The 13,122-nt window shown below is 54.2% G+C and overlaps 2 protein-coding genes across 2 annotated transcripts, besides 3 other annotated features; both read right to left on the bottom strand.

The window, feature by feature from the left end:
* Positions 1-209: 209 nt before the first annotated feature.
* On the bottom strand, positions 210-1,346 carry PODANS_7_10465 (uncharacterized protein; the record flags this gene model as incomplete). The annotated part of the gene is made up of 3 exons (XM_001908379.1): positions 210-728; positions 796-1,014; positions 1,065-1,346. 3 exons carry the CDS (start codon positions 1,344-1,346, stop codon positions 210-212), a joined length of 1,020 nt encoding a protein of 339 aa, XP_001908414.1.
* Positions 1,347-2,583: 1,237 nt separating this feature from the next.
* Positions 2,584-6,715, bottom strand: PODANS_7_10460 (uncharacterized protein; the record flags this gene model as incomplete). Its single annotated transcript, XM_001908378.1, has 2 exons — positions 2,584-3,931; positions 4,056-6,715. The coding sequence occupies 2 exons, from the start codon at positions 6,713-6,715 to the stop codon at positions 2,584-2,586; spliced, it is 4,008 nt and encodes a 1,335-aa protein (XP_001908413.1).
* Positions 6,279-6,296: a sequence feature (primer 7G8B).
* Positions 6,389-6,448: an STS (microsatellite 7G8).
* Positions 6,587-6,604: a sequence feature (primer 7G8A).
* Positions 6,716-13,122: the final 6,407 nt, after the last annotated feature.

Here is a 13,122-nt window from a genome sequence, read left to right as displayed (position 1 = left end):
TCCAGCCCCGCTTATACGCAGTTGCGGCTTGGTATCTATAAACCCCTACAAAACCCCAGACATGAAGCGTGTGCAGCAAGCCCAATAAACCCCAAACTCTAGCAAATTCAAAATTTCAAAAGCAAAAGATGCGTCCGTATGCTCCCTTTCAACGCCATGAAAGCCATGAAAACAAACAAGCCACCACCTCCCCTTCCCACCATCTCGGGCTAACCCCTAGCCAAACTCAACAACCCCCCCACAGCCTCCAACCCCCTATTATCCCCCTCTTCCCTCGGCAACCTAGGCAGTTCCAACTCCTCCCCCTCCCCCTCCGTCTCCTCCCCCCTGTCTTCCTGCGATAGTTGCTGCTGCTGCTGCTGCTGCTGCTGCTGCTGTTGTTGTTGTTGTTGTTGTTGTTGTTGTTGTTGTCTCTCCGCCTCCCTCCGTCTCATGACCTCCCACAACCCCTCCCTCCAATTTTCCTTCTCTTCCACAACCCCCGTCCCACTGCTCCTCCTCTGATGATGCGTCCCCCTGGACGTCGACGGCGGTAACATCTGCTGCGAACCACATCTCTGATGCTGTTGCTGCGACGACCTCTCACCCCCCTGCTCCCTCACCCTCCCCTCCCCACCCCAAAGCCTCACCATCAGCCTCCTCTCCAACTGATCCAACGAAACATCCTCCTGCCCCGTCCTCACCTTGTAATTCGCCAACCCAAGCCTCAGCCGTAAGATTTCCGCTTTCTTCATCACACCATTAGCTGATTCGCCCAACAACAACCAAAAAAGGATTACTGGACAAAAAAAATACCTGACGAGCCTGTTCACGCGTCAAACTTCTCCTCTGCACCGATACCGATGCCGATGCCGATACCGATGCCGGTGCTGGTGCAGGTGTTGAATCAGGAATGGTGGTAACCATCGAGACATCCCCCTCACCCTCCTCGAGGAGGAGGAGGTGGTGGTGGTGGTGCGGGCTGGAAAACACCGACGACGCTGACCCTGCTGATGCGGGCGGTGATGAGGAGTACTACGTCTGTCAACAACCGGAAAATTATGGAAAGGTGGGGAGGGACATACGCTTAACCTAGCTTTCTTTACCACCCTCTCCTCTTCCGCCACTGCCCTCGAAGCTGTGGGCGAGGAATCGACTGTTCCAATCCCAGACAACGCCCTCTTCTTGACCCCCGTCTCGGGCGGCGTACGTGTTTGCATCATCTTCGTCTGTGACTCGAACGGGCTTTGCAGCATCCTCTTCTTTGTTGGCGAAGACGCGTTGTTGGGATTCAAAGAGCTGAGTGGGACGCGGGGGGTTTGGGTTTGGGCTTGGGTTTGGGTTTGGGTTTGTGTGGTGGCGTCCATTGCTATCACCAATCTTTTCTCCCGAGTAAAGTATTGAAAGCAAAATCGCGTCCAAATCCCTTTAACGCGTCTTGTATCTGTTGAGAAAAGGAAAGGGAAAAACAGGAACGAGATCAAAAGGTAAATAAGTAGGACGTGAGTGAGAGGGGCACAAAAGTCGCGTCCAAAAACCACACCAGTCGCGGTTTGAAGCTTGTGGATGGTAGGTGGGTGCTGAAGAACAATGTGAGCTATAAGGTGTAGGTACCTACACTAGTGAGCCCCTGTCCCTCGAAAGCTAACGAAAACCCCACTGTGCGGCGCCTAAAGAGAAGCTTCGGGTACCTACCTACCTAGGAGGGTACGTACCTCTTGTCTTTGGTGTGACAAAAAGCTCGTCGCGTTCAAGAACTGAGATTACTGTTGAGGAAAAAAGCCTTGTCAGGCAGCAGTTTATTCAGTTCCCCTTTCACTGCCATCCACACACCGAATACAATAACCTGTTCACATCTCATTCTCCACGTCAACTAAAAGACCCCAGTCCTTGGCACCCAGCCCACAGTGGATCATCGCGTCTTCCTGCATGGATTGGCGCGCTCCCGTCTCTACTCCCGATGCCCCCGCAGCAGCAAGCATCATCAATGTGAACCTGGCCAGAGCTTCAACACATGCCAAACAAATTGTCATATGGTGTGATACTTTTGATCTCTCATTCAATGTCCCCCCAAAACCCCCCTTTTACTAGTATAATATACAATTCGTATACATCCAATAAATCCACCCAAAATACATCCATCCATCTTTCTTCAACCTCGATGCAAAAAAAAAAACAAGAAAAAAAAAACAAGAGACAAACTGGGAAAAAAAGAAAAAAAGAAAAAGAGAAAAAAAAGAAAGCAAGTTCACGGGGGGTATCACCCTATCTGCCTGACCTGAGAAACCGTCCATTCGACCCGCGAGACACAGAGAGAACAAAAAAAAATAAGAAATATAGAATGCTTCCGTATAGCCCAATCCACACAATTACCAAACTCCCTCCCTGCCCCGAAAACAAAACCGCAGCAACACTCATATAAAGAGACGCTGAGAGAAAGAGAGACAAGGAAAAAATATAGAAAAGAGGTATTACACTACCCTTCTCGTGAATGCCCAGACCAACCCTGCTAGCTTTTCCCATATACCATGTACCCATGCACATTATATATATAAAACTGCCACTCCGCTTTATCATCATAATCATCACCTAGGTATCCAGAACCTAAACCGATGCATCCATCATGTACCCGCTGTTGTCAAACTGAAACGGCTTGCTAAAGTCGTTCCCCATCGTCATGTCTTCAAAGGTGAACTGGTACGCCTCCTGCCCGCCGCCAAAACCACCACCCGGGCCGTACAGGTCGCTGTCCACCAAACTATCCAGCGAATCCATGTTGATCCTGTTCATGTCCATCAGCACATCCTCGTTGAAGTTCTGGAACGTCAAGTTGATATCCAGCCCGGTGCCCTCGAGGATGTCGCTGTTCGGCTCCGAAACCCCGCTGTCCTTGCTGGCCGTCGACTCGGGCGTGTCGTTGGGCGTGATCGATCGGTACGTCCCAAACTCGTGCATCATGTTGCCCGTGGTCGCGTCTATCGTGGGCCCCAACCCGGCAAACAGATTCTGCGGGTCGATCGTCGTGCCCGCCCACATCTCGTCCACCGGCGCCATGGGCGTGCTCGCCGCCATCCGTGGTGTCGCCGTACTCTCCCGTCCTCCCGCGGCACTGCCCTGTCGTCTCATCGACGCGTCGCGAGACATGGGCGTCGCCGCCAGATCAGGCTTGCTCATGGGTGTCTGGCCTTGCTTGGAAAGACTGCCACCCATGGCCGGCGCCGAGACGGGCCTGCCCTGTTCGTCAAGCTTCAGTGCCGCAGCCATGTTCTCCCGCATGAAGGCGACAGGATCTTGGAATGGCCGGATGTGCTCCTCCTGCTTGTGCATGCCAAGCGCTTCCTCGCTCTCAAAACCCACAGACATTTGCTCGCAACCGGGTTCGGGACACATGAATGTGGGTGCCGTCTTGGCCGGCTCCTGCTTCCGGCTGACAACGGGAGAGGGCGCCTTGACGTTGGGCGACAGGGAGCCAGTGCCCGGCTGAATGGCCGGCGGCGAGCTGTGGTTTGCTCCCGTCTTGGGCTTCTTCCTGGCAGGTGGTGCCTGGAGCCCGTCCCGTGTGAGAAGCGGCTCGCTCAGGTATTCCGGATTGCCGGCCGGCGACTTGTGAGCCCCAAACGAGAAAGGCGGCTGCGTGGTCGTCGGAGCGGCCGGGGCGGCAACGTTCTTCGCGGCCGTGCGGTTCTGCGCCTGCTTCAACGCCTGTGTCTGCTTCTCCAGATTGGCTTGGCTCAGAGGCGTGGGTGCTTGCGCGGGCCGCTGGGTTGGCGTCCCGCCGTTCGCCTGACTCCAGCTATTTTGCAGACCAAGCGAGGGTACGCAATAGGTCTTGATGTCAGTGGCCATGTTCTTCAGCATCTGCTGGATCTGGTCGAGTTCCTGGGGCGAAATGGTGAGGACGGGCCGCAAGATGGTTGACGGCTGTGATGCGTCCTTGTTTGGAACGAGCTGCCTGTAAAGTTTGTGCCGCTACACGACATGTCAGTCAGCCTCCCGTGATGCAGAGACTCGATCCGGATATACGTACTGCTCGAAGGAAAATCCTCAGACGTTCCTCGTCCTTGGTCTTGAAGAACCATGCCTGCGACCACGCGCTTACACCTCTCATGGTGCTCAATGCTCCCAGGAGCGTCCTGCGGGTTTTCCCCAATAGTTCTGCGTCCATGGGCACCGGCACCTCGTTCTGCCCTTGGGCCAATAGCTGTTCTTCCGTGGTGATGGCCGTGATGCGCTGATGAAGTCGCAAGGTGGCATCATACTCGGCCCTTTCCTGCGGCCCCAGGGCCGCAACCTGTTCCTCAGGAAGCGGCTTGAACGGTGGGGGTGCACGGATATTGGTCTGAGCTCCAGGTCCCGGCGCTGGTCGTTGAGCGGCATTGTTCGCTTGAGCCGCACCTTCGGAATCGTCCGGCTTTCGCTTGAGGTTGTGCCTGGGGGCGGGCACGGGGGAAGGGTTCGGTCCATGTTGCCCCGGCTGTTGCTGTGACTGCGGCGCCGGCTGTGACTGCTGTTGAGGTTGTGGTTGTTGAGGAATCTTGGGCGTCTGTCTGGCCGGCGTGGATGCTGGAGGAGCCACCGGGGTACTCGAGGGCTTTGGCGGCATGTTCGGCTGAGCCATCGGAGGGGCACCTGGTTGTGTGGTGGGTGTTGGGGGTACTATCTGTGACGGAGCCTTTTGGCCGCCAGCATTGGCATTGTTGATTCCCTGCTGCTGCTTGTTGTGCTTCTCCCAGATCTTCTTGGCGTAGTCGGTGTACTTCAATCTTCTGAGTATCTCCGAGACCATGGCCGGGTTCTGGTTCGCATGATTGGCACTCCTGCTCATGAATGCCTGGACCTCTTGCGGGGTCAGCTGGGCGACGTGCGGGGGGTATTCCTCGCCGGGGGGCAGCTGGGGCGGCTGGAAAGGAGCGCCGGGGTTGCCTTGGGGTTGGTTTGCTTGCTGCCTCTTCTGTTGTTGGTTCCACATTACTGCGAACTGCCTGTGCTGGACGGCCTGCAACATGTTCAGTTGCGCCGGGTTGTTGACTGCCAGGGCCTTGAGCTGAAACCATTTCTTAATGTTTGGCCCCACATTCGTTCCGTTGTTCGCAAGCATGCCGAAAACACCAGGCGCTATGTCCATGTTGTCGATGGCCGTCTTGCCGTGTGGGGTTTGCAAGTATTCCAACATCTTGGCCTGCACTGCCGGGTTTGGTGGCCCGTTCGGTCCCGGTCCCTGATTCGCCATGTTCATCTGGCCGGCTCGGAGTTGTTCCGGTGCCCCGGGCATCTGGCCAGGTGTGCCCATCGACAAACCACTCATCATGGCCGCCCGTTGCTGCTGATTCCAGTTGCCCATTGCTCCTTCGGGTATTCCTCGACCTCCGGCCAGCGCCGCGCCGTTCATGACACCTGGCATCGCCGAGGGCGGTCGTGTGTTGTTCTGATGGCTGAATTGCGGGTTCAAGCTGCCCATGGCCGGGTTACCTGGGTTAACGGGCGGTTGTCTCCCCACATGCCCCATCGGAACGGGCGGCTGCTGCATCGGCGCGTTCAACGTGTTCATGGCTGGACTCTGAGACGTGGTAGGGGGCCCGGCGAGACCGCCCGGTTGTCCTTGCATCGGGTGTCCCATCATCGGTCCTCGGGCAACACCAGGCTGCTGAACGCCAAAATTCTGTCCCGCCGGCATTGGTCGAGAAGCTTGGTTCACGCCCGGTTGAGCGCCCGGCATCCCGTTCATCGGGCCTGGCGTAACAGTTCTGGCCTGGCCGTTGCTCGCCGGGACAACCATCTGTCCCTGCTGCTGGGCGAGCAGAGCTTGTTGACGCTCGTTCCGTATAGTTTCGATGTTGGCGCCGAGCATCGGGCCATTCGGCATGACTGGCTGCTGTGCTAGTGGGTTGATCATGAGTTGGTTCGGGTTCATCTGTCCTGGTTGGCCCTGCGGCATTCCGTTGGCCATTCGTTGCTGTCCAAGAGCTTGAGCTTGCCTCTGCCGGCTCGCAGTCATTTGCCGCAGGGCCTCTTGCTGAAAATGCCACACGAGTACATCCCCGTGGAACTGAGCAGCACGCGGGCCCAGGTTCTCCATGATTTTCTGGCGCATTTGGGCTTTCTGGGGTTCGGGAACTTGGCTCATCAGCCTCTGCGCGACCTCGTTGACGGCATTGATCTCATTGGGCTGCAGCTGGCCCATGGGACCCATAGGACGTGCAGGCTGTCCCATCTGCATTCCGAACGGTGGTTGCCCGGGCCTGTTCTGAGGGTTCCCAGCCAAGCCCATACCAAGCTGGGCTTGTGGGGGTCCTTGAGGGACTTGCATCGGGTTTTGCATGCCTGGAAATCCAGGCTGGCCGGTCGGCCCCATTCGAGCAGCAGCCATCTGGTTCATGAGCATCTGTTGCTGCTGATGCTGCTGCTGACGTTGCTGCTGCTGCTGATGATGCTGCTGCTGCTGCTGCTGTTGCTGCTGCTGCTGCTGCAGCTGGTTCTGAAGCTGTTGCGTGTTGCCCTGTCTGCGTGCGACCATCTCGTCGATTTTGCCTTGCAAGGCCCTGTCGTACATGGCCTGGAGAATGTCAAAATACAGTCCGGGCTTCTGCCTAAAAAGAAAAAGAGAAAAATGCAAACGATGCAACGAATATACTGGAAGGGGACGTGTGGCGCTCACCTTATTTTCAGAACTCAGCCAAGCCTTTTTCTCGAAGTCGGTTGCGTGTTGAAAGACAGCGGTGAAATTGCCGGTCGACATGGCAAGTATTACGTTTGTGACGCTGCAGTCCCGTTAGTGACCCAGGCTTGTCATGCACTCAGTTGCATCTCAACCGTCCAGTACTTACAGGTTCAGAGTCTTTCCATATCGCTCGTTATGAGACATGGCACTCTGCCATGTGTTTGGAGCGGCCTCAGGCTGCGTGTTGACAACATAGGCCATGACAAGTTGGTTGATTTGCTGCTGCTGCTGTTGGGATTTGGCTCGCTGCTGCTGCTGTTGCTGCTGCTGAAGCAGCATCATATGGTTGGGAACCATCTGTGGCGGTATGTTGGCGGCCATGGCCGCAGTTGAGTAGTGGAATCAACTCCTTGCTATCCTTTTCTGCAGCGCACCGGGGCGAGAGGGCGAGACAGCTGCGGAGCCAAGCGTCGGCGTGTTGGGATGTTGACCGTGGCGGATTCCCATATACCTGCGGCTTTGATGGCGATGGCAAGCTTCGGCGCGCGTTCAAAGCGGCGGTGTCGCTGGGGCGACAGCGTTTAGGCCTTTGATCAAGATGTCGCCAAACAAATCCCCTCAGTGTGTGTCGACCAAGATCAATTCGGCGCTCGTGGGGCCCACAAATAACAAAATGTCAGTGAGAGAAGTCGAGGGCGACCGAGAGCGCGTGAGCTAGGGTCAGAAACAAAGCTGCTGTTCGTCGTGGTCGTGGTCGTGGTCGTGTCGTGTCGTCGTGGTGAGAGAAGCGGCCCAAAAAAAGAGGTGGAGGACGAGGTTCCGGAGCCGGCACGCAGCACCTAGCAGTTCAGTTGTTGCAATTATTAGACACACACGGTGGTTGAGTGGCCGAGTGGCTAGGTGAGAGCAGTTCCAATACTATGATGAAAAGGTAGGTAATGGAAGAGAGAGAAAAGCTTCAGTGAAGGTTGAGGTTGAGGTTCGGCGACAACGCAACGGTGGTGGGCACGGAAGAAGAGGGAGGCAGGCGGTGGTGTGCCCAGGAGTGGGAATGGAAAGTTGGGAAGGGAGAAAAGAACCTGGAAGGATGGGGATGTGGGGCCTACTACGATGGGCTCTGGCTGCTCTGCCCGCCGGTGTCAGACGCTACTTGGTTGGAGGCGGAACCCCAGGGCAGCCTGTACCAACAGGTACCCTTGGTACTCGCGAGGTACCTTTGGTGCAGGGGTCTCTAGCGCCTGGTGTCTGGCGCTTCTTTTCTTTCTCTCTCTGTCTCTCTGTCTCTCTGTCTCTCTGTCTCTCCTTCTCACTGCCTCTTTTTTTTCAAGACGATAGCTTTCATGTCTATTATTCTTATCCACCTTGGCTTCAAACTGACTAAACGATTGATCACTCCCCGCCACCCGTGAGCAGACAGCAATGACCGCCCGCCCCGGTCGTCCTAGCACGGTGCCACGGTCTTGGCGACAAATTCAATGGAAGCTGATGATGCTCTGCTTCCACCACCAACAAGCGAGGACTCGAAGTAATGAAGTAAACCCTCAACTTTCACTGCCGAGATGGTGACAGTGACAGTGACAGTAAAGGGGTTGGGCCGATCGCAGCGAGAGCCCAGCAACCAAGCACGTCTGGCGGGCGTGGCCGGGGTGGGAGAGCCAAGTACCTCGAGTACCTCAGGTACTCCATCGATACCTCGATGGGAAGAGGGTCTACCTGCCCGCCTACACCACAAACCGTCGGGCGCCCCCCCTGCACCTGGAACCCAAAAGCGACCAGGGGCAGCAGCGCAAGATGAAGACGAGAGAGCGAGTGAGAACAAGCTGCAGTGCTGCCGAGCACATCAGTCCAGTCCCCCAATTCACCGAGAAATTCATCATCTCGCCAGCAGACAGCAGACAGCAACTTGAGCCCAGGGCGGCGGCCGTTCAAGAAAGACAGGCAAATTGAGCCCAGCCCACCTCACCCACCTCACCGCGCACCGTCCGCCAATGAGCCATCAAAAGCCAAATACTCAATCAAGGTGAGTATCTGGTTAGGCCCCCGCGGCCCCCAACCCCAGAGCCTACTGTGTGTGTACAACTCCAGAGATCGATAGATAGGCCTCCTTTTCTGGAACTTTCATGGGCACTACCCGAGTGGGAATTCTTCTTGATGAGCTTTCTATACGACAGAGAAGGCGATGGGCTTGGCCTATGACGGGACCTTGCGTAACTGTTTGGGTCCGAGGTTCAACAACGTGGAATTCCCCTATGGTCTTGAGAGGAACCAAGTGCATGATCAAGGAAACTCGAACGAACACCTCAGCCATTGTCAGATTTCACGCTTCGATTGCGAACTTCTGTCAGATTCGTCTGTCGAGTAGCGATGAGCTGCTGACAAGTGGTCACGTACGCTTGAGTGCAGCGGTATGGGACTGTACAACCAACGGCCTCGCTGTCGCCGTTGGCCAGCATCGGTAGACGGTGGAAAGCATGACCGTCACAGTCATCCGGGCGTGACAAGGCAGGCTCTCCAGACTCTACCGCCTTGCGATGATCGGTCGGTCGTCCGCCGTGCGTTGCCGTGCCCTTGCACCGAGCTCTCCCGCCCGTCGCCCCCGTGCTGCGGCTGCCCTACAAGGCCCCGATAGCGCAAGAGCTCGCTGCGCTCTCGGTGGGCAACCGTGGTTCATCATCTTCTTTCCATACAGCCTTGAGTGCGCACCTACATGGAGTCATGGTGCTGCCCAACTAATGCCTCCCGGCTGTTGAGATCGAAAGAGGAAGTGCCAGGGCCAAGGGCCCGGGCCCAGGATGACCCCCTTGCTCAGCCGCTGCCGCCCACTCTACCAAGCCCGTTTCGGATTCTTGGAGCTCTCTTGGGCTGCTTTTGCTCACGCTTGCTTGCGAGGGAGAGGACGGTGAAGCAAAACCCCGCGTCGGCTTCCTCAGCGTGGGGGAGGGCCTCTGTGAGGATTAAACCTCTCTGATTGAAATAAACAAAGACATTTCGTCGAGGCGAGGTTTGGCATCGAAGCTGGACAATCAAACTCTCTCAGGCCCTCGTGCGCTGGGGTTGGTGGGGACCATGAAAGAGGCGGGTATCCCTCCACCAAAGACTCCGCTGATTAAAAAAAAAACCACAAAGCTTGACGGTGGTCTGTGCACACAAGTCTCGCTGTCTCTCTTCAGACAGGATTCCGACAGCCTGCGCTTGAGGATCTACGAGAGCTAAACTCAATCGACTGGACCAACGTCGAGATCTGAAGCACAACAACTTTCAAAGGCATCTGTCAGTTTCGGTCCATGTGCAGCCATTGACCAGTCTGATACACCGATATCAACTTGAAAATGAAGAAACATGTTTGATTTCCTCTGTTTAATTCGAATTCGAAGCCTCTTGAACCCCCTCCCTCATTTTCTCTCGCTGACAAGGGCTCAAGCCACCATCACAAATAGTGGGGCGATCAAGTGACAAATGACAACGCCATTGTTCACCATTTCAGAGTGACGCTGCATCGTCCACCGTCATTCCGTCCAGCTCCCCTCTCCCAAGCCATATCGCTCTACAATCATCATACGAACGAGAGAGAGAGAGAGAGGACCAAAGCTGCCTATAAAAGGAATCCCCTATTGCATCTCCTCCTACAAACTCCAATCAGTCCCCCATGATCCATCCCCGTTTTTCTCCAACATCCGCAATATATCTCCCCACATAATCACTCTAATAAAACGCACATACATCCTCCCGTTCCCCGCCTCTCTCTGTCTTCCGTGTGTAGCAGAGACCACGAGTTCAAGCAGAATAACCTTTTTTCTTCGCTATAGCATCACCTTGCACAGGTAAGGTTTGTTGGTTCTGTACAACCCGTGTCACAGGTGATTTAGCCTGCCATGACATCTACCACCCCCCCAGACTTTTGGGGTCAGGGACAAAGAAAAAAGTCTCGATCTGTCCAAGCGGTCATGTGAGGTCTCACTTACTCACCTCATCGAGCCTTACTTGTTGTACATTTTCATGAGAACAAGGACAGCAGCAGCTCTTATCTGAACAGCACCTTTTTTCTTAATCAAGCCTACAGGTTTTCATCCCAACCAACTATCCATCCCTTCCTGCACGCTGATCCCCCACGCTTTTTTGTCCTCCTAGATACCCTACCGTAGACAACCCCCCATCTTCATCCCATCCAGGTAGTCGACCCGGAAGACCGGGATCAAGCCAGCTCATCCTCACACGCCTTACCCTCGCGCACAGCCAACTCTCTATAATTCCAAAAACGTCCTCCTCGACTGATAACCTGTAGCTTTTTTTTTGGGGGGGGGGGGGGGGTTTCTTTTTTTTTTTTTTGCGGCGATTCTTGTTGCCAAGAAAAGAGGTGTGCCAGCCTGCAGCGTTGGGACGGAGCTGAAGCGACACCACCACCCACTCAGAGACCGCAGAGACCACACCTATAAAAAAGATATTTTTTGCCACATTGGCTTTTCTATCGAAATAGACAGTGTGGAATGTGGAAGTTGGAATACCTAGAGATTTGCTGGAGAAAGGCGGGAGTAGTTGCCACTGATATTCAGCTACGAGTGCAGAATGGGCCGGAACTTTTAGCTGCAAGGTACGAGGGGGATAAAAGAAAACATGATAAGAATGAAGAGCTGCAAGGTACGGGAGGTGGGTGAAGAATATCTGTAGAGTGTAAAAAATAAATAAATAAAAATGAATGAAAACGTGGTGATCTTTTTGCCTTGGTTCAGAAGTGGCCAACACTGCTGCATCATCATCCTCGCTCATTTCACCACAACCAAAAGGCTACAGTCCCCTTCGCCTCACAAGGTAGCAGCAGCCATCATCATCCCCGGATCTTCCACGACAAACCCTTTCCCATCAGATATGTCGGGTAGCTATGACATTTCCTGGAGAATGTTGCTTTCGACCAAGAGTTGACAACAAGGAGTTGACACAAAATCCTTGTCTGATCGCCCGCCGCCCGCACCCGCCAAGGATCGTCATCGTTTGTGCAGCCCTTCGCTCGATCTGGGAAGGTTGAGCTTGGGCCAAATCCTATTTCCGCTCTCTCTCTCTCTCTCTCTCTCTCTACCTTGATCGGTTCAGAGTGTCTTTGTTGGTATCATGGTCGCAGATTTGATCTATCATGGGGATATTTGCAAGACACACTGTGTGTAGGGATTGGGACGTCATATTTCGCGTATCTGCTATCCGCATCTCTAAATCCTCCGCTAATTTAACAAGGGGGAAGGGGTAGGGGAAAAAAGAAAAGACGAAAGACAAAGGCGCGTCACCATCCCTCCCTTTCTTTCTTTGGTTTTTTTTTAAAAAAAAAATTTGGATTTTTATTTTATTTTAGATTTCGGATGAAAAATTGTAACGGGGAAAAAGATGGGGGAAATTCGCCGATGTAAACGGTGAGTGGTGGTCGTGGTCGTGGTCGTGGTGGTGATTGGGAGATGAGATGTAGAAATTGGCGAGGTGCATCTACCAAGCATGTCGACCCCTAACCCTGAATGGTGTTGAACACCTTCATCTGGGCAAATGGGACCGCTGGAAGGTCTGGAGTACGAAGCAAAACGGGCTGATTGGTTCAACAGCATGAGAGAGGTGAGGTGACCAAAAGGTGAGAAAAGCCACGCAACGCGAGATGCTGGGATCATAAGTTTAAACTTGGGAAGGGTAGGGCGGGTGGGTTGGCAAAGGGACGGAGCAGGCAAGGCAAAGGTCCAGGTGAGCAGGGGTTTTTTGAGGTACTTGGGGGTACATCCAGCTGCTTCAAACTACCTGGCATGTCACCAACAAGACTTGCGAGGCTTCAGGGCAGGGACCTGGATTGCAAGACACCAGCTTCCATTCGATCGTATTCCAGAAAAAAACGGTCTATCACTCAATTGGGAGTTTGAGGACGGGGGTAGGAATCGACTTTGTACCTGGAGATCACACCTCGCCACACCTTACCTGAACTTGGCTCCCCCCGTCCTCGCCTACCTACCCAGTGACGGCCCGGATGAATTGACAAGCTGACAACGGACAGATGGAGAAGGAGGAGAAAAAAGATCTTCGCCAGGAACGGGGACTGCCCCCGATGGACAGGTGCTATGCCATGCCATGCCATGCCATGCGAATGTGTCCTGCTGCTGCGATGCGCGCGCTCGCGATATGCGACGTAACCCAATTTTTTTTTTTTGGAGATTCCGCTTTTGCCTTTCAGCTATTTATTTTTTCAGGCACCTCATACGAGGAGAGTTGCAGGTGGCTCTATCTTTTTGATATATATATATATATATATCTATAGAAGATGTATTTCAGCTCGGGGCTCGAACTAGGTGTATCGAGGATTTTCTCCAGCCTGATCACCATGTTGGATACATTTGTGCACTATAAACACAGGCAAAAATCCCCATCCATGCAACCAACTACCCACTATGTAAAAGCCACAGGCTAGGAAAAGACAAGACGGGAAAACTGGAGAGGATGTAACCTGACAACGTGGACCAAAAAGC

Source organism: Podospora anserina, chromosome 7 (genome assembly GCF_000226545.1).
Source record: "Podospora anserina S mat+ genomic DNA chromosome 7, supercontig 1".
Taxonomy (NCBI): domain Eukaryota; kingdom Fungi; phylum Ascomycota; class Sordariomycetes; order Sordariales; family Podosporaceae; genus Podospora; species Podospora anserina.
This window is presented reverse-complemented; position numbering and strand designations above follow the sequence as displayed.